The sequence below is a fragment of the Hordeum vulgare genome, chromosome 3H (assembly GCF_904849725.1).
Source record: "Hordeum vulgare subsp. vulgare chromosome 3H, MorexV3_pseudomolecules_assembly, whole genome shotgun sequence".
Classification (NCBI taxonomy): domain Eukaryota; kingdom Viridiplantae; phylum Streptophyta; class Magnoliopsida; order Poales; family Poaceae; genus Hordeum; species Hordeum vulgare.
Window position 1 is genome coordinate 611874071 of NC_058520.1, and position 20290 is coordinate 611894360.

The 20290-nt window shown below is 44.8% G+C and overlaps 1 protein-coding gene across 1 annotated transcript; it reads right to left on the reverse strand.

Annotated features, from left to right (window-relative positions):
- Positions 1 to 283: 283 nt before the first annotated feature.
- On the reverse strand, positions 284 to 19863 carry LOC123445654 (disease resistance protein Pik-2-like). Its single transcript, XM_045122668.1, has 5 exons — positions 14729 to 19863; positions 14452 to 14590; positions 13271 to 14376; positions 11396 to 12016; positions 284 to 2466 (listed from the first exon to the last, which is right to left on the reverse strand). The coding sequence occupies exons 3-5, from the start codon at positions 14318 to 14320 to the stop codon at positions 532 to 534; spliced, it is 3606 nt and encodes a 1201-aa protein (XP_044978603.1). The 5' UTR covers positions 14321 to 14376; positions 14452 to 14590; positions 14729 to 19863; the 3' UTR covers positions 284 to 531.
- Between the last annotated feature and the right edge of the window lie 427 nt (positions 19864 to 20290).

Sequence of the window (20290 nt, forward strand, 5' to 3'; positions counted from 1 at the left end):
ACGAAACTGACTAGTATCAGGACTCTAGACTAATACGTGACTAACCTAATACTACAACTAGATTAATTCTTACAACCCATACATATGAAAACCAGAGCATTCTCCGGCCCATTGTTCGTACAAAAAAGTTTCTTTTTTTTTGAAACGGAGGCAAAAAAGATAGTGATTGAGCTGTCCCGTTTCAAGTACGCCCCGAAGCTGAAATTACGGCGGACACACACTTGTTGCTCCCAGCATCAGCATGCATATCCCAAACACCACTACTGCAATCGGTCGAATCCTCTTACTGTTAATCAGTATATATATATAGCTAGCCATGGGAGACAGTTTTTCAGCAGCACCTGCTCCGTTTCATACATAAAACATCACACGAAAATGTACTCTTTCATGGCTCAACAGCGCTCACACAAATAGACACATATACAAATCAATGAATCGTGACGGATGAACAAAACCAAAGCCATTTGCTAGCGTGCCACCGTGCAGCTTACATCAACTGGTGCTAGCGTACCACGGACATCAACTACATAGCTACTCTCCGTTCCAACTCTTCAAAACGGGCTTGTTTCCATTCTCTGCCAGCTGGCCTCGCAAGTCCTCCACGAACTCAGTCCGCCTCCAGTGCCCTATAAACAACATTAATTCCTTGAGGCTTGGGAGATACGCTAACCCACACAACAACCCAACACTTGGACCGCCCCAACCACAATATTGCAGCAACTCAAGCTTAGGGGCTGCTCCTTCTTCAAATCTCACCGACATGAGGTTTCCTATATCAATCAGCTGCAGCACCTTCAGGCTAGGGAATGCCTCCCTGCAGAAACTGAAACAGACCTCTTCACCAACGAACGAGTCATACCATAGACGTAGGGTGGCCAGGTTTGGTAGATTCCCAAGGACTTGTATGGCTGCATCATGCTCCGATATCCTCGACCAACATAGCTTCAGCTTCACTAGATTTTTTAGGCCCTTGATCCACTCCGGCAGTTTAACAAGGTTACCGTGCAACTTGAGGCTCTGCAGGTTTTCTGGAGGTGAGGACAGCCCATCCAAGCAGCCTCGTAAACCTGTCTCTCCGGATGACTGGAGTGACAATGACTCCAGGCTGCTGAGACGAGCAACTGCTGAACACAACTCTTGACCGTTTCTCTTGCTGATGCCAATCACTCCTAACTTGCGCAACCGGGTGAGCTTTCTTATATCTTGTAGAACAGCCTTCCCCACTGAGACGTCCACAGTACGCAGTGTGTGCAGGGCCTTCAGATTCCAAATCCCTCTTGGCACTTCAACACCACCTGGATTTCGTCCTCCTGCCGCATAATAAGGTAATATGCTGCAACAGAACGCGGTGCATACGTCACGCCTGCTAAGTTGTGCTTCATCCTCAAGTAGAAGATCCTGTGCGAGACAATTAGGTGCACAACATGCCACACAACAAAGCGCCGACTGTAAAGGCAAATTCATTAACGACTGATAATCTGCATATTCATATATATTACTATGTCTCGTTCCTATGTTGCTAGCAAGAATGTGTTGCATCTTCACAAGCTTGGTGATGGTCCTTGGTAGCTTCACTATGCTTGTAGCTGAAATATCTAGTGTCTGAAGTTGTCTCAGGTTCCCCAACGAATTTGGCAGGTGAAATATATCAGCATGTCCCCTTAGAGAAAGATATACAAGATGTACAAGCTTCCCAATGTGCTGAAGGTGATGATCAACTAGGTCCCACTCTCCTTCCAAATCCAGCACTCGTAGCAACCTCATCTTATCAGAAATGTAAAATGACCTCCAATTTCCAAACACTGTCAGTGATCGTATATGAGAAAAGTCTACTATATTCTCAAACTCACACAGGCCCCCCTTCCAATTGCTGCTTATAGCAAGATGACGCACCGTGCCTTGATTGTTCAAGCTGCACCCTTCCTCCAATGTGAAAACAAGATTTTCCTCCATAGACTTTGAGATGGCAATTTCACGAATGAGATCATGGACATGGCAGGAGTCAATTCCTTTCCTACTATAAATTGACCGTTGAGATGGCAGGATCATGCTCCTGCTTATAAGTTCCATGAAGTAACCGTCCAATACTTCCTCGACTGACTTGCCACGCACCTCACTTGAGTAACCCTCTGCAATCCACCGACGCACTAAGCGCCTCCGTACAATCATGTAGTCTTCAGGAAAGATAGCCAGATACAAGAAGCAAGCTTTGAGGTAATAGGGTAAACCATCATAGCTTTTCATAAGGACTGCTTTTATGGTCTCAAGTTCTGGATTCATCTCAAACTCAGCACTGATATGCTCATTCAATTTTCTCCATTCAAAAACAGTTTTTGGTTGGCTTGCCAAGAAGCCACCTATGGTGACTATTGCAAGGGGAAGTCCTCTGCACTTCTTCAATATCAGTTTTGCTTGTTCAGCCATCTCTGGATATTGCTCATCCAAATTTACGGTCTCCTTAAATACCTGAAATCCATATCAATCAAGTCATTTAGTACAACAAGAAAGAAAGCATATATGCACCATTGTGTAACACATTATTTTATATGGAAATATGTACTACAAAGATGTAAAAGGGAGACAATGCTACTTTTTGTTGGATAATAAGTTTCTCCGTCGTTCATTTATTTATTTTGTATATCTTCATTTCTGTTCCTAGCTGTTAGAGTTATAATATAAGTCATGTACCTTTTCTATTTATCCCAATGTCTGCTGCATCCGGCTATGTTGTTGTTCCTCGTTGTCCGGTGATCTTTGATGATACTAACTACACCGAGTTCATTGGCTTCATGCGCATTCACATGCGTCGCATCCGCCCCTGGGGTTTTCTTTCTGACGAGGTCTGCTGTCCGCCACGTCCGGTTCCTCCCGTGGCTCCCACTCCGCCGTCCCCACCGGTTCTTCCTGCAGATGCTCCTCAGACCACAAAGGATGCGGCAAAGCTTGCTGATGAGGCCGCTATCCGTGCTTATGATGAGAAGGTATTGGCTTATGAGGATGCTCTTCAGACGTATCATGGTGCTCTGTCTGCTTACACCCAGTGGCTTGATGATGATGCTCGTGCTGCAGCTGTTCTCACTGCTAGCGTTCTGCCTCAGTTTGCCTCTGAGTTTCTGGGCCTTCCTACTGTGTTTGAGATGTGGACTCGCCTTCGTCAGCGCTATGAGCCCTCTGGTGATGCCTTATACCTCTCCATGGTCCGTCAGGAGCATGCTCTTCAGCAGGGTGACTCTACTATTGATGACTTCTATGCACAGAGTTCTGCTATCTGGCGCCAACTTGATTCTCTCCACAGTGCTGGTTGTCGCACTTGCCCCTGTTGCCAGGCTGTCCAGGCCGACTTAGAGTTCCATCGCGTCTACGAGTTCCTGTCTCGGCTCCGTAAGGAGTTTGAGCCCCGGCGTGCTCAGTTGTTTGCTCGTGGCCGTATTTCTCTCATGGAGGCGCTTTCTGAGATTCGTGCTGAGGAGACTCGCTTACGTGGTGCTGGTTTGCTGGAGGTTCCCTCGGTGCTCGCTGCTCGGACTTTTTCTACGCCACCTGCTGCACCGACCCCTTCTCGCTCGAGTGCTCCGCCGCTCTTGCCCACTCCTTCTGGAGGCTCATGTCGCCCCCGTCCACATTGTGACTACTGCAACAATGATGGTCATATTGAGTCCCACTGCTACACGAAGAAGAAACACTTGCGCAAGGCGCAATCATCATCTACAGCGACTTCGTCATCTACTTCTACAGCTTCAGCCATCGCTTTGACTGAGCAGGATATTCTGAGACTTGCGTCTGCTCGCTGCTTCAGGTTCTTCCTCGACGGGTACTGTTGGTTCTGTGACTGAGGCTTCCCGCACTGAGCAACCACCTTCTACACAGTCAGGTACATCCCCATGGGTTCTGGACTCTGGAGCTTCCTTTCATATGACTTCTAATTCTTCCACTCTGTCCTCTCTTCGATCGCTTGATTCTCCTGTTCATGTCCTCACCGTTGATGGTACTCCCCTTTCTGTCGATAGTAGAGGCAATCTTACCACTCCTTATTCTGTTCCTGATGTTGCTCATGTTCCTCGACTTACCATGAATCTATTTTCCGCTGGTCAACTTGCTGATTCTGGTTGTCGTGTCATCCTTGACCTTGACTCTTGTTCTGTCCAGGACCGTCGCACACACACTCTGGTTGGGGCTGGTCCTCGCCGCCGTGATTCTGAGGGTCTTTGGGAGTTGGACTGGCTTCATGTTCCTTCCGCTGCCCACTCTATCGCCAGTTCTTCTGCTTTGGTCGCCTCGGCTACTGGTTCCTTCCAGCAGTGGCATCATCAACTTGGTCATCTGTGTGGTTCTCGTTTGTCGTCGTTAGTTCGTCGAGGTCTTCTGGGGTCTGTCTCAGGAGATGCCTCTTTAGAGTGTCAGGGTTGTCGTCTTGGCAAGCATATTCAGTTACCATATCTACATAGTGAGTCAGTGTCTAAGCGTCCTTTTGATTTAGTTCATTCCGATGTATGGGGTCCGGCTCCCTTCGCTTCGAAAGGGGGTCATAAATACTATATTATTTTCATAGATGACTTCTCTCGTTACACATGGCTTTATTTCATGACTTCTCGTAGTGAGGTGTTGTCCATTTATAAGCGTTTTTCTGCCATGGTTCATACTCAGTTCTCTTCTCCCATCCGTGTGTTCCGTGCTGACTCCGCTGGCGAGTATATCTCTAAGATGTTGTGTGGTGTTCTTGCTGAGCAAGGGACTCTCTCTCAATTCTCTTGTCCTGGTGCTCACGCTTAGAATGGTGTCGCTGAGCGCAAACATCGTCATCTTCTTGAGACAGCTCGTGCATTGATGATTGCTGCCTCTCTCCCGCCTCATTTTTGGGCTTAGGCCGTCTCCACCTCCACCTATCTCATCAATTTCCAGCCTTCCGCTGCTCTACAGGGTGGTGTTCCTTTTGAGCGACTTTTTGATCGATCTCCCGATTATTCGATGCTTCGCTTGTTTGGTTGTGTTTGCTATGTTCTTCTTGCCCCCCGCGAACGCACCAAACTGACCGCTCAGTCTGTTGAGTGTGTCTTCTAAGGCTATAGTAATGAGCATAAGGGCTATCGTTGTTGGGATCCTATCGGTCGTTGGATGCGTATCTCTCGGGATGTGACTTTCGATGAGTCTCGTCCCTTCTCCCCACGCCCATCTTCCTCGACCTTTTCAGTGGAGGATATCTCTTTCCTCACTTTTCCTGACACACCTATCACACCCGTCGAGCCTTTGCCTATTCGTTTCGCTCCCTCTGCTTCTCCACCTTCAGTCGATTTGTCGCCACCATCTTCCACGATCTCCTCGTCTAGCATGTCATCTGATTCTACACCTTCATCTTCAGTGACTTCTTCGTCGCCTCTCCCCGATTCTACCTTGGCGATTCCTCCTTCTATTGTTCCATCTTTTCCTCAGTGTTACACTCGTCGTTCACGTTCTGTGGATACCTCTGTGGATGTGTCGTCATCCTCGTCTCAGCCTACTTATGGCTTGCGTTCTCGTCCTCGTCCGCCTGTTGATCGTTTTGGTTTTTCCACCGCTGGTGCTGCTTTCTTGAGCCGACTACTTATCATCAGGATGTTGTTCATCCTGAATGGCAGTTTGCGATGGCAGAGAAGATTGCTGCTCTTGAACGCACTGGTACGTGGGATCTTGTTTCCCTTCCTCCCGGAGTCCGTCCCATCACTTGTAAGTGGGTCTACAAGGTTAAGACTCGCTCTGATGGTTCTCTTGAGCGTCACAAAGCTCGTCTTGTGGCTTGTGGTTTTGAGCAGGAGCATGGTCGTGATTATGACGAGACTTTTGCTCCTGTGGCTCATATGACCATTGTTTGTACACTTCTTGCCGTGGCCTCTACACGCCACTGGTCTATCTCTCAGCTTGATGTTAAGAATGCTTTTCTTAATGGTGAGCCGCGTGAGGAGGTGTACATGCAGCCACCACCTGGGTATTCTGTTCCTGATGGCATGGTATGTCGTCTTCGTCGCTCTCTCTATGGCCTTAAGCAAGCCCCTCGTGCCTGGTTTGAGCGTTTTGCCTCTGTGGTGACTGTCGCTGGTTTTTTAGCCAGTGTTCATGATCCAGCATTATTTATTCACCTTTCTCCTCATGGTCGGACTCTTCTTCTTCTCTATGTTGATGACATGGTCATCACTGGGGATGACCCCGAGTATATTGCCTTTGTCAAGGCCCGTCTTAGTGAGCAATTCCTTATGTCCGATCTTGGACCTCTTCGCTACTTTCTTGGGGTTGAAGTCTCTTCTACCTCCGATGGCTTTTTTATATCCCAGGAAAAGTATATCCAGGATCTTCTTGCTCGTGCTGCTCTTACTGATGAGCGCATTGTTGAGACTCCTATGGAGCTCAATGTTCACCTCTGTGCTACTAATGGTGATCCCCTGCCTGACCCGACGCGTTATCGTCATCTTGTTGGCAGTGTTGTTTATCTAGCTGTCACTCGTCCGGATATCTCTTATCCGGTTCATACTCTGAGTCAGTTCGTCTCTGCTCCCACATCGGTTCACTATAGTCATCTCTTCCGTGTTCTCCGATATCTTCGAGGCACGATCTCTCACCGTCTCTTCTTTCCTCGTTCCGGTTCCTTACAGCTTCAGGCCTATTCGGATGCTACGTGGGCTAGTGATCCTTCAGATCGTCGTTCACTTTTCGCTTATTGTGTTTTTCTTGGTGGTTCTCTCATTGCCTAGAAGACGAAGAAACAGATTGCAGTTTCCCGTTCGAGTGCAGAGGCTGAGTTGCGAGCGATGGCTCTTTTGACGACAGAGGTGACTTGGTTACGGTGGTTACTTCAGGATTTTGGTGTTTCTGTCACTACACCGACTCTGTTATTATCTGACAGTACATGTGCTATAGCATTGTGAGCGATCCTGTGAAGCATGAGCTCACCAAGCATATTGGTGTTGATGCTTTCTATGTGCGCGCTGTTGTGCAGGATCAGGTTATTGCTCTTCAGTATGTGCCTTCAGAGTTACAGTTGGCGGATTTCCTGACGAAGGCCCAGACTAGAGCACAATATGGCTTTTATCTCTCCAAACTCAGTGTTGTTCATCCACCATGAGTTTGAGGGGGGTGTTAGAGTTATAATATAAGTCATGTACCCTTTTGTATTTATCCCAATATATAAGGGGTTTCTTGCATATAGTCCACCACCTGTACATGTATATATACTGGCCTATGGCCTCGTGGGAATACAAGTTGCTTATTCCTAACACTAGCAACATACCTATACCTGCATTGCACGCAAAAATGCCAAGCAAAACAATGCCCTTTCCCATCATGCTTCTACTTCTACAGCTACACCTCGCCTCAGTGCTAATTGTTATTCTTGCTACTGATTTCATTGGACATCACTAGCTACAGAAGTAGGCATTAACTTGATATGATTGGGCCGCTTAGTTAATGGTGTGTATTTGTCATAATCATAACGAGTGAATGTTGTTACTACATGGGAAGCTAAGGAAACAAGTGCTGGCAAACGACATATAAAGTTGCATATGCACAGAATAATTCTGGAGGCATTCAAGGAGAGAGCACCATAACAACAAACATACCCAATATAGTGTGAACTATTGGATTTCTTAGAAAACAATCCAGCCCCTTTGTTGCTCCCGGTTTAATGTGGGCGACTCAGGTGGGACTCCGCCCCACTAGGTTTAGGGTTCCCTTCTACACCTCTCCCCCGCCTGCTATCGCATTGTGCGCTCCTGCTACTCGATCCGGATCTTTTTTAATCTGGTAAACCAGGGAGGGGTGTGGCAGGGCTTCGGCACAGAGGCAGCAGCCCTTGGTGGTGAGCGTTCTGCAGTGATGATGTCCGGTTGCTCTTGCTTTGAGGGCGGAGAGGGGCGGTTGTGAGGCATTGGCTCAAGACAGGTTGTGCGTTTTTTGTGGTCGGACCGGGCTGGCAGCAGAGGGGGCGATAGGAGTGAAGAAGTGTAGTTGACGGTGGACTTCCTTTGCAGCAGGGGCTTGCCGACGTGTTGGCATCGTCTCTGGGAGCATGGAAGTTCAGCAGGGTAACCGCCGCCTGCCTGACTGTCTGTTTACTGTGCATGTCCGTTGGATACTCCAAGCTTTCTAGATTATCTTTTCCTGCTGGCATCTTGGCATCATCCTTTGTTGGACATGCTACTGGGCAGAGGGTGAAAACCCAAGCCCAAGTCTTCTGGGCCGAGAATTGGTGGCAGACTTCCTTCTTCTTGAAGACGTTGCCTTGCTGCTTCAGAGTCTCTCCTCATCGGTGGTTGTGGTGTGGTGGCTGCAGTGTGTTGTGGTTCTATAGGCTGCAAGGCAGTTGTCGTCTGGCTATGGTGTGATCTGTTGTCCTTGGTGGCCCGAAGCGCTGGGAGGCAAGGGCTTTTCTATGGTGATAGGTGGCCATTGACTCGGCACACAATTAGCTCGGGCAGCTCTGAAATTTCAGAGGAGCTTCATATGAAACATTTTAATTTCTCCACAATGCAAGAAAAAGTATCCCACATGCTGAAGCATGCCAATATTTTAGATGATATATTTGAGTTGTTAGCCATTCATGAGCTTCCAAGAAAATATTTTTTCCCATCTGATCAGATGTACTGCCCGCTACTAGAATTCTTAGTGCAATAAAATAGATTATCTCATTATATACGTGTATGATATTCTGTCCGATCAACACTCTTGTAGTAAAGTAGAGATATATGCTGTTCGATAGAAGTTAATAGCAATGTTGCCATGCTACAAGCAGAATGTTGTTACATTACACATAATCATATTGCAGGACCTCCCTTTTTCTGTTGAGTAAATATGTTGTTCAGTGAAGGATCATTTCAATTCATGTAGTTTAAATACCTCCCTTCTAAATATTTTGTTAGCATGGCAGGAGATACGGAAATAAACTCGATTTCAAGAAATAAAAATATCAGGATGCTCCAATGTATCAATTTGTACTTTAAAGATGTATGGTTTCCTTTTATTTAAATACAAAAATACAGTAATAGTTTTTCATTATAACTTGTACTATTCGCAAACTTTTCTATAAACTCCCATATATACTCGAGAAAGAAACAATCAGAGATTTCATATCTGTCGCCCCCTCCCGTCGCACCCGTGGGCGACCAAGGGGTAACCCTAGCCGCCGCCGCCGGTCCTCCCTCGCTCCTCCTTCATCCTCGCCGCCGCCAGCAGTGCCGCCGGGCGAAGCCTGGCCGGCAGGGGCGGCGGTGGGGATCCTCTCCCCTTCACGCGACATGGCTGGCGTGGGACGGCCGTCCATGAGGAGGCGCCGGACTAGCGCGCGGTGCGGCGGCGCGGCATGTGGATCCTAGCGGCGGCCGTGCGGAGCGCGTCGAGGGCTAGGGTTCGTTCTTGCGGCGCGGTGTGGCGGCTGCGGGAGGGGCAAGACATGGTGGTCGCGTGCGTCGTCGAGTTCGGGTTAGATCCTTCTGGATCCGGCGTCCGTACACCGTTGGCCAGCGCAGGGTGGTGGTACTCGTCACTGTTCAAATTGGATCTTCATTGATCCAGATACCCGTGGTGTGCTTCTCTCCTACGGTTTCCTGCGTTGTCGGCGTGGCCGCGGATGAAGCTGGTGGAGGAGATTCAGATAAGGGGAAACCCATTGGTCGGCCCTGGCCGGCCGCGCCGCCGCCGACGCTCAAGGGCGTCGTTGTTCTTCCCGGAGACGTCGATCTACGTCTGCTCCTCCACTTCCTACCTCACCGCCTCTCGGGTGAAAACCCTAACTCCGGTGGGCGGCGGCGGCGTCCTTGACGTCGTTACCTTCCTGAAGGCGTCGCCTTGAGGGCTGAGTGGTGATGGGCATTATGTGGGTCCTGGATGGTTGCTGGTGGTGGGCACTGCTTCGGGGGAAACCCCGAGATCTGACTTTCCAGATCGGACGATGGCGGTACTGCGGTGCCGTTTCTCTCTTGGGAGCATCGTTTGTGGAGCAACACTGGATGACGGAGGGAGGAGATGGAGCGACTTCGTTTGGCCCGAAGATTTGGTGGAACTGTCAAGTCATGCCTGGCCGACAGATGCTATGCTGAGTCATGCCTGGTTGGTAGGTGTTACGAACGACAGTTCTTCCAGAATCTTCGTGTTTGGACGAATGAGCACAGGATGGTGGCGCTGTTTGGTGCCGTGCTGGCGTCGATCATCTTGCACGGAGCTTTCGGTGGAGATGTCAAGTCATGCCTGGCCGACAGGTGCTACGTTGTGTCATGCCTGGTCGGCAGGTGCTACACACGACAGATCTTCCAGAATCTTCGCGTCTGGACTGACGAGCCGTGGTGGCGTCGACGGATGGACGGACTGGCAAGGATGATACAGATCTCTCTCCTGAAGATGGGTCAGCGGCTTGATGATGATGGCGGCGTCTAAAACGTGTGCATGTGGTGTACGCTTTAGGTCTGCTGCACTGGTTGTGGGTTCCGATACGTTATGTGGATGGATCGGTGATGGCACCGGTTTTAGACATGGGGAGTGAGAGCACTCCACATTATCGATTTTCATAGGTGTGAGTGGTGGCTTCGGATGGTTTGATGTATGTTCTTGTTAGACCTATGTTAAAGAATTAATAAATATGGCCGTATGCATCGATTGATGCAGAGGCCGGGGCTTTGAACCTCCTTTTCCAAAAAAAAATATATACTCGAGAAAAAGGCAAACCACAAACCATCTAAGTCCACATTGACTTATCATATGCAAATCTGGAAGAACTAATTAAGTGACTTGATTTAAAGATGAATGGGCCAAAGACAAAGCCGACAAGAGAGTTTGAGGGTGGCTAAAGATTCTTATGGGCAAGTTGAATATTTTTCTATTATTATTGAAGCATATTTTTATTTGCAGTACATCTAGGTGGATAAAGATGCTAAAACAACAACTCATTAACGTGGGGAAAATGCCTATACACACCCTTTTGTATCTTATAAGAATAAGTTGAACCTTTATTTCTGCCTCTACTAACTTATTTGTCTTTGATAGTAAAAGAGGCATATCATACTTCACTTTGACATCTTCAAAATCCACAATCATTTGGTTGGACCGAACTATAACTAAACAGATTTTTTTTTAAAGATCCAGCATGTTGCTGGCGTTCAATTGATTTAGCAGAAGGAACTAAACAGATCATTATGTCTCCACCTTATTGTAATCGTAGTTTATGTATTCTGTAGTCCTTTGTATTTATATTTATTATTCTAGCTATTGCGCAAGATTTCTAACAAACGGCAATTCAAATTTTCTAGTGGACAAGTTTATTTTATAATTCTGTTATACGTGCTAGTAAAGATATCGTTTGTGAAGTTTAAAGCAATAATAGAAATAAGAGGGAGAGGATTAACAAAACAGCTAATTGAGCATGGCATTACTTCATTTTTACCTTTTTGGTGAAGAGGGTGCATGCGTCATCAGGGCCCAGTTGGTTCAGCTTGTATATGTTTAAATCATCCTTTGAGCAGTGCTTGGCAATATTCTCGTCCCTTGTGGTGACTATTACGCAGCTTGCTGCCGTTTCTGGCAAATATATTTTTATAGCATCCCACTCTCCAATGGACCACAGATCATCAAGAACAAGCAAATATCTTATTCCTTCTAAACATCTCCATAAATCCGTATTTGTCCCATCATTATTTCTGAATTGCGTAGTTATGCTCTCAAGGAGTGTTGCTGAATTGAAAGGACGCATGACTGTGACACAAGCACGCTTATCAAACATGCTACTAATCTCTTGGCTTTGGTAGATATCACTCACTAGTGTTGTTTTTCCAATACCACCCATTCCCCACAAGGAGAACACATGAAATTTCTGGGCATCTTTATTTGAGATAAGTTTGATGATTTCCTCTTTTTCATTCCCTCTCCCGATGAGACGAGATTCCTCTAGAGTAGCCATTGTCTCTATGCGAGTGAGGATGTTCTTGTGTGCAGAGCTGTTAACACCGATAGGGGCTATATATGAGGTGGACCCTTTTTCCGCCGAATTCCTTCCCTCCTGATAAACCTAAACACAATCACATGATTAATGCTCAGGTGTTGCCTTCCTTTCCACAAGATAATATTTTGTCCTATTTTAAGTTTTTTGTATTTTTTATATAATACTTTTGCTCTTAAATGATTTCAAAATCTCTAACAAACCAGGCAGTTTGTTCGGTAGAACACCAAAAAGAGAGTATATTTGGAGTATATATATACATGTAGGGAAGTTGTTGGATATGATGTGGGCACAATACTTCAACATGCAAAATATCAAACAAAAAATTATGATATGGAAGAGTTTACAAGTAAAATGTGTACTTGGATTTTCCATCATTACCTGAAACACTGTTAAGAGTTCAAGTGGTTAGAACCTTTCCAAAATTCATGAAACAAACTGGAGGAGCATTATGATGATACTATATAATGATCCCTTGGCTAGTTTCAAAACATTTGGCCGTTCATAAGTTGTCAGTCACAATATATGTCAGAAGTCTTTCTGTTGGAATAACCCAACCAGGGGATAATCATATATTATCATCTCTAGGCGTAGTCTCTCCACAGCTCTAGCCACGAACAATGGTGCCAATGGTCGCCTCTTATGGCAGTTCCAATTTGGGTTTGGCCCCATAGTTTGCTTTGCTTTCATTGGTGTCATAGATGGAGAGGATATAATTCGTTGGTGGTTGCTGACGAGTGCCCCCTAGATAAGTATTGGAAGGGAAATAACTACATGCGAGAGTCGAGGACCGAAGCTAGAAAACCAATGGACTATGAGGTATACTTGTAACCACTGGAATTACTTGGATGGTCAAGATTGGATCTAACACTAACGCAGACAACATTCAGTCAGATGATGGGGAATGGAGGGGGTTCTAGAAACACCAGAATGAGTCATTTATGCACACTCGCCTTGATAAATTAAGGTTACTAACTTACTATATATAAGGTTACTAACTTACTATATATATATATATATATATCAGTAGTAGCAAGAAAATTATACAAATCCTACAGATTCTTTCTCATGAAAAGAGGAAAATATACAATTATTTTTAATTAAACTATGTAGAATGATTATTAATGATGGCTGCATGCATCGATTGATGGAGAGGCCGGGGGCTAAGTTCCTCCTTTTCCAAAAAAAAAAGGTTATTAATAGTAAGATTTTCATGAAAACACAAGTCCAAACTAGTAAATTATGTTAACTATCAATTGAGACACGCAACAAAAATAACAAAAGGAACATTAGTTTGACACCTTTGAGGACTTCAAAAATTACCTTGTTGTAGAAAGCATAAAGAGGCTGGTCAGCAATTAACTTCTTATGCACTAGAGCTTCATCCTCTACTCCTATGCATAAGCTTGCAACTTCAACTTGCTCAGTGGATACTATGATTCGACTTCCTTTCTTGTTGTTTGGGAAACATGATTTAATGTAATCCCAGTCTTCAATGGTGTGTATGCCATTGAGTACAATTAGGTAACTCTTGAAATTCAAATATCTCTTGAACTCATGAGCCAAACCATCTTCGTTCACCACCGCCATCATCTTCAAAACTTGGGCCCCAATAGCAGATTTTCCTTCTTCTCCCGTCTCTTGAAGAGAATTAACATAAATTTGCCTAATAATGCTTCGAATGAAATCTGTCTGATTGAAAGGACACATCAATGTGATCCCAGCATAGCAATCGAAATTCTTGTGTATCATGGGATCTTCATAGGCACTTCTGATGATGGATATCTCTCTCAGATCACTGCTACTTGTGCCCCACAATGCTATCACCTGAAGTGCATCATCCTTGCAATTGATCAACTTGACAAGATCCAGTTTTGCTTTGTGCCGCAGTAGCCTTGCATCATCTGCGGCAGACATTGTCGCACTTGAGATGGTAGGCTGCCCACCAGCGGAGGTAGGCTTGGAGCTAGAGCCCTTGATGAGGTGGTACCGTTGGTTCCTCTGGCTGACATCCTCCACCTTGGATCTGAGCTCCTTCATCTCCTTCGCCACACGACGCCGGGCTACCACTGTGCGAGGGATGCGCCACCAAGACTGTTTCTCAAGGCGAACTGCGAAATCCAGGACGCAGTCCTCAACGATGTAGGACACATCACGGACTTGCTTCACCCATGTCCTGACCACCATATTGTCGTCCCGATCGTCGTGCGCAGCCATCAGGAATGACCGCATCATCTCGAGCTCTTCAGTGACGAAGGAGTGGTCACGTTGGACACCAAGCTGCAGAGCCACCTCCTCTGCCACAGCCGATTGAGCGTACTTGAGTGCCCCACTCAATGCGGACTTACCAATGCTGATGGCCGTCGCCTCCATTTTTCTGAATGTTCGTGTGAATCAATGGTTCTGACTGATAGAGGCTGCGCTGCTAACTGATACTGTGTGTTAATGGCTGTGCTTGAGCTAAATCTCGAGAGATAAATAACATGAGAGGAAACAGAGTATACCTGATGTTGTCAATGGCAATCAAGACGAAGAATAAGGCGGTGATAGTAGCCTCCTAAGCGACCAAAACAGTTGTGAAATCAACGACGGTGAACGCAACCTCAACACCAGCGTACTCCCAAGCAACCAAACTTCAGAGATCTGGGCGAACCAGAAAGATATTTTACAATTGATAAAACTGTAATTAGCAAATGGCCAAATGTTCCAACTAAGATCAACAAAGATTAAGAAGATGTGAGGGATCCACCAGAGCAGACTAAGAAAGACAAAAAAAATTACCAGGACGCCCCTCCATCATCTTGCAATGGTCCAGGAGGTAGCTGGATGCCTTCTCCTTCGCGATGGACAGCAGTGATCACCCGCACTCCTCTTGGAATGCTCAGAGCTCACAACACACGCAGAACACAAGGAAACACAATTGCAGTCCAGAATGGAGAAGAGGATGGTGTGAGCAAGCTAGCTGTGTGGATGCTTTCTTCTGAGAAATGGAATCCAATGCGAGTATTGTAGAAAATTTTGTGGGCAAGTGGATGGTTTTGGTCAGTTGCATCGATTACCACAATACAAATAGATGGTTGTACTTACTAAAATAACACTAGTTTGCAGGGGTAGAACTTTTTTAATTGAACATGCGTGGAAACACGCATCATGTGTCTCACTGGGCCTGAGTTCTTTTTAGACAATCAGCAGGGCTTAATTAGAACTAAACTAATCACTCCAGCTGCCAGTACCTCAGCGCAGGGCATTGTTAACAGGGAAAGCTTGATCTGCACTTCTTCAACCAATTACAGCATCCTATCTTGCAAAAGCATGCATTCAAATGGGCGTCATGTGTCTTACACTATAAGGAGTAGAGCTTCATCTGCACTTCTTCAACCAATTACAGCATCCGATCTTGCAAAAGCTCAGCACTGGGCATGTATTCTTTTTAAAGAACTAATTAAGCAATAAACTACTCGCTCCAGCTGGCATTACCTCGGCACAAGGCACTGTTCTTCGTTAGCATATAATATAGGGGCAGCTAACTGAGCCTTCTGACATAGCACGTTAATAGCAGGGCATCTTTATTTCTTAAGTAAATGATGCCCCAGGTTTTGATGTCGAAATGCATGCTGCACACCAGTGAGAGAAATAAAAGATGCAAGGACTCAAAGATAAACTTGAAATAACACACCAGTTCACTTTACTCCATTGGTTTCTGTACAAAAGACATGCAATGTGCTCAGAATTTCTGTTACAGTACTGTAGTGTTGCTTTGCTTTATTGGTTCTCTACATTTTGCTTTAGCCTTTATGTTTGTTTGATAGTTCTATAGTGTAAGTAGTTAATAGTTAAATACCGGATGAGAAGTATGCTTACAAGAAAACAGAAAAAAGTTCTGATTAATAGCATGATAGTTTTTCAGGTCTTTAGCATCTAATTTATATACATGTAACAGGATCTAGTCCAATACAGCTGAATTCTTCAGTATGTGGCACTGGCACCAAAACAAGAACATGTGGCAAGATAACAAGGGAGACCATTCAGAGATGACAACATTAAGTTTAAAAGGATGCATATACATATACTGACACAAAATCAGCAAAGCGCTATAGTCACAAGGAAACACATTTCGTTGTTGATCTAGTCGTTTCCTCTAACTCACAAGACAAAAAAGGTAGCTAGGATCAGATCAACTACTGTGATCTAATTGGAATACACAATTTTCTGATGTGCCTAAATTACATGGCCACAGGGAGCTGAACCCAGGCAGGCCTGGACGCAGCAGTGTGCTTTCACACACCACTGGGCTGTCGCACAGTCCTCAATTTTCATATGTGAATCACCCTACGTTTCAAATGTTCATTATAATCCATGTAATGGCCCAATCTAGGAAAGCGACACATACATATCATGTTGAATATTCTATATTGAATGGCCCATACAGATTATAAACTAAGCCATTGCTTCGGCAGCTATTAATGACTGGAAGCTTGGGATTGAGGACCCTGTGATGCTCCTCCATCACCTTGTACTAGGACAGGAGGTAGCTGGACTCCTACTCCTTCTCCTTCACTCTGGACAATAGTGGTCCGGCCATGGTGGCCACCAGCTCTGCCATTGAAATGCTCAGAGCTTGCAACACACACAGAACATAGGGAAACACAATTGCAGTCCGGGTGGAGAGAGAATGGTTATGGTGGTGTGTGCAAGCCAGATGCCATTATTGTAACTAAATTTTGGGGGCAAGTGGATGTGTTTGGTCCATTGCGTCGATTACGACTGCACAAAATAAAATAGCACTACTTTGCAGGAGCAGAACTTTTTTTTCTTAACATGCGTTGAAATGGGTGTCATGTGTCTTACGATTGGTCTGCACTTCGTTAATCAATCACGTCGGATCTTGCAACAGCTCCACACTGGGCCAGTATTCTTTTCAGACAATTAGCTGAGCCTGCTTAGAAATGAACTACTCACTCCAGCAGTTTCTTGGTCGACGTGTAAGAATACAGACGCTACATGAGCCGTCTGACATAGCACGTTAATAGCAGAGCATCTTTATTTCTTAGCTAAATGATGCCCCGAGGGAATGCTAAAGACAAATGTGAAAAATACACCAGCTAACTTTACTCCATTAGTTTCTACAAATAAAATGCAATGTGCTCAGAACTTCTGTTACAATAGTGTCTCTTTCTTTTATTAGTTCTCTACATTTTGCATTAGTGTCTATTTATTTGTTAGTTCTGCACTGTAAGTAGCTATTCTAGTTGAAAAGGATAGAACAAAATTAAAACGAAGAATTCTGCTTCATAATATGATTGTTTTTCAGGTCAACAGAGTCTAATTGAAGAAAGAAGTACTACCTCATTTTCAACTGCTCATTATATACATACAGTAGGATCTGGTCCAATACAACTGAATTCTTTAATATGTGCCACCTAAAACCAGAAGATGGAAATTACCAAAAAGAAGAACATTCAGAGATGACAAAATATTTTTGTCAGTTTAAAAGGAATCATACACATATACAGAAACCAAACGAGCAATGTGCCATATGAACACCATTGAACTGGTGAAAGTAATACTCATGACCAGCAAAGCCATATCTTGCAGAAATAAGATGAAACATGTGCACAAAGAAAGTCGAATCTATTGGTCTTAGAAACAATGTGTTCTGTTAGTTGAAATTGTGCATAGAAGTTGTTCATAAACTTCTTGACCCCTGCAAATTGTCTGAATTTCAACCAATGTTAACTGATTTTAGAAAAAAGAATCCTCCGGCAATCGATGTGAGCAAGCTAGATGTGTGGATTCTTGCTTCCGAGAAAACGGAATCCAATGTAAGTTGTAACAAATTTTGGTGGCAAGTGGATGCGTTTGGTTGGTTGCATTGAGTACAACGATATAAATTGCAGGAGTTTTTTTTTTTTGACCATGCATTGGAACAGGGTATCATGTGTCTTACTGGAGGGGAGTAGAGCTTGATCTGCACTTCTTCAAGCAATCACGTTAGATCTTGCAAAAGCTCACTGGGCCAGTAGTATTCTTTTTAGATAATTACCTGAGCCTAAGTAGAAATAAACTACTCACTCCAGATGGCAGTACCTCAGCTCAGGGCATCTTTTCTTGGTTGAAGTATAATAATACTGACAGCTAACCAAGCCTTCTGACGTAGCACGTTAATAGCTGGGGCATCTCTAGTTCTTAACAAGATGATGCCCTGGGCATTGCTGCGGGAATGCATGCTACACACCAGCGAGAGAAATATAAGATGTAGGGACGAAAAGATAAACTTGAAACAACTTACCAGTCAGCTTCACTCCATTGGTTTTTATTAAAAAATGCAATGTGTTCAGAACTTATGATACAATAGTGTTTCTTAATTCTTTTTTTATTAATTCTCCACATTTTGCATTAGTGTCTCTTTCTTTGTTATTCTGCAGTGTAAGTAGTTATTCATAGTTACAAAGGATAGATCAAAATTATAACTTATAACCCTTGATAGTCCAACATACTGAATGTGAAGTATGCTTACAAGAAAAAAAAAATGGTATCATATTATGATTTTTTTCAGGTCTGCAGAGTCTAACCGGAGAAAGAAGTACTACCTCATTATCAACTGCTCGTTATACAACAGGGTCTGGTCCAATACGACTGAATTCTTCAATATGTGCCGCCTAAAACCAGACCAAAAATGCTAGACCTACTAAATCTTACTTACGTTTACTAAACCTTCCAACTAATCTAAACATGCCCCCCTGATTTTCAGGGGTGGGTGGGCCTCACCCTCCTCTTAATCCAATCAATGATTGCCAAATCAGACTATCCCGTAAACATACGTAAACATTTACGTAGATGTAGCATTGCTCAAACCAGACATGGAAATAATCAAAAAGCAGAACATTCAGAGATGACAAAATCTTTTTTTACGAGCTTAAAAGGAAGCATATACATATACAGACACGAAATCAGTAATGTGCCGGATGAACATCATTGAATAGGTGAAAGTGATACTCTAGACCAGAAAAGCCATATCTTGCAGAAATTAGATATGACATTCCATAAAACAACATGTGCACAAAGAAAGTCGAATATATTGGTCTTAGAAACAATCTGTTCTGTAAGATAAAATTACACATAAAAGTTCATGAACTTCTTGAGCCGTGCAAGTTGTCTGGATTTTCACCAACGTCATCTGATCTTAGATAATATCCTACGATAATCGATGTGAGCAACCTAGATTTGCGGAAGCACGCTCCAAGAAAATGGAATCCAATGAGTATTGTATTGAATTTTGGGGGCAAGTGGATGTGTTTGGCCGGTTGTGCATCGATTACATCAACATAAATAGATTGTTGTAATTAATAAAATAACTCTACTTTGCAGGACGATAAATAGATTGTCGAAACGCGCATCATGTGTCTCACTGCAGGGGTACTGCAGTTGTTGAGCCGTGCAAGTTATCTGGATTTTTATCTGATTCTAGTCAAAATCCTAGGATAATCGATGAGAGGAACCTAGGTGTGCGGAAGCAGGCTTCCAAGAAAATGGAATCCAATGCAAGTATATTGTATTGAATTTTGGGGGAAGTGGATGTGTATGGTCGGTTGCGTCAGTTACCACGGTATAAACTGATTGCTGTTCATAATAAAACAGCACTACTTTGCAGGAGTAGAACTTTGCACTGCTTTGCGCCAGTGTGTGTGCACTAAGAAATATTCCTGTTGTTTGGCCATCTAGAGGAAAGCAACGCATACTGATACAGTTTACGGTGAAGATTTCTCACAAACTGAATGGCCCATACTAGCTAGGAACAAATCCTTTGGTTGGGCAAGGATATTTGGACAGATATACTAGAGTTTATTAACCTGATTGTGACTGACAGCTACCCAACTAACCAATCTGCAGGGAGGAAGAAGGGGAATAATTTATAAACTCACCGGCAGGCGGAGCCGGGAATGGGATGGGAGGGAGGCCGGCGAGTCCGTGCGCCCTGGCCGGGGCCTGCTCCGGTTGAACGGAAAGGCGAGTGCCGATCGAGACTCCGGCATACCCGCCCATCTACGCGCGCCACGGAAAGCGGGCCGAGGGCGGTCGATGGATGCAGACGGGAGGCGGGGAGGTTGGTGTTGAAGAGGCGGTGGAGCGTGTAGGCGGACGGATGCAGCCGGATTGGAGGGCCGAATGCGGCGTCGCCATCGCCATCGCCGTCGCCGTTGTAGGTGTGGCTCAGTTCTCTCGAGGGATTTTTATTTATTTTCGGCACAATAGATGAGCATACGAGAGCCGTTGGATCTTCATCGCACGGTTAAGACTAGGAGAGATGATCCAGATCATGAAAATAAATAAAATGCGACTTTC

Bases quoted from the DNA above. Each gene is read 5' to 3' on its own strand.
- LOC123445654 (XM_045122668.1), bottom strand. From the start codon at position 14,320: ATGGAGGCGACGGCCATCAGCATTGGTAAGTCCGCATTGAGTGGGGCA. The intron at 12,017-13,270 runs GTAATTTTTGAA...GATTGTGTTTAG, and splicing joins TTTATGCTTTCTACAACAAG to GTTTATCAGGAGGGAAGGAA. The intron at 2,467-11,395 runs GTAAAAATGAAG...TATGGATTTCAG, and splicing joins GCACCCTCTTCACCAAAAAG to GTATTTAAGGAGACCGTAAA.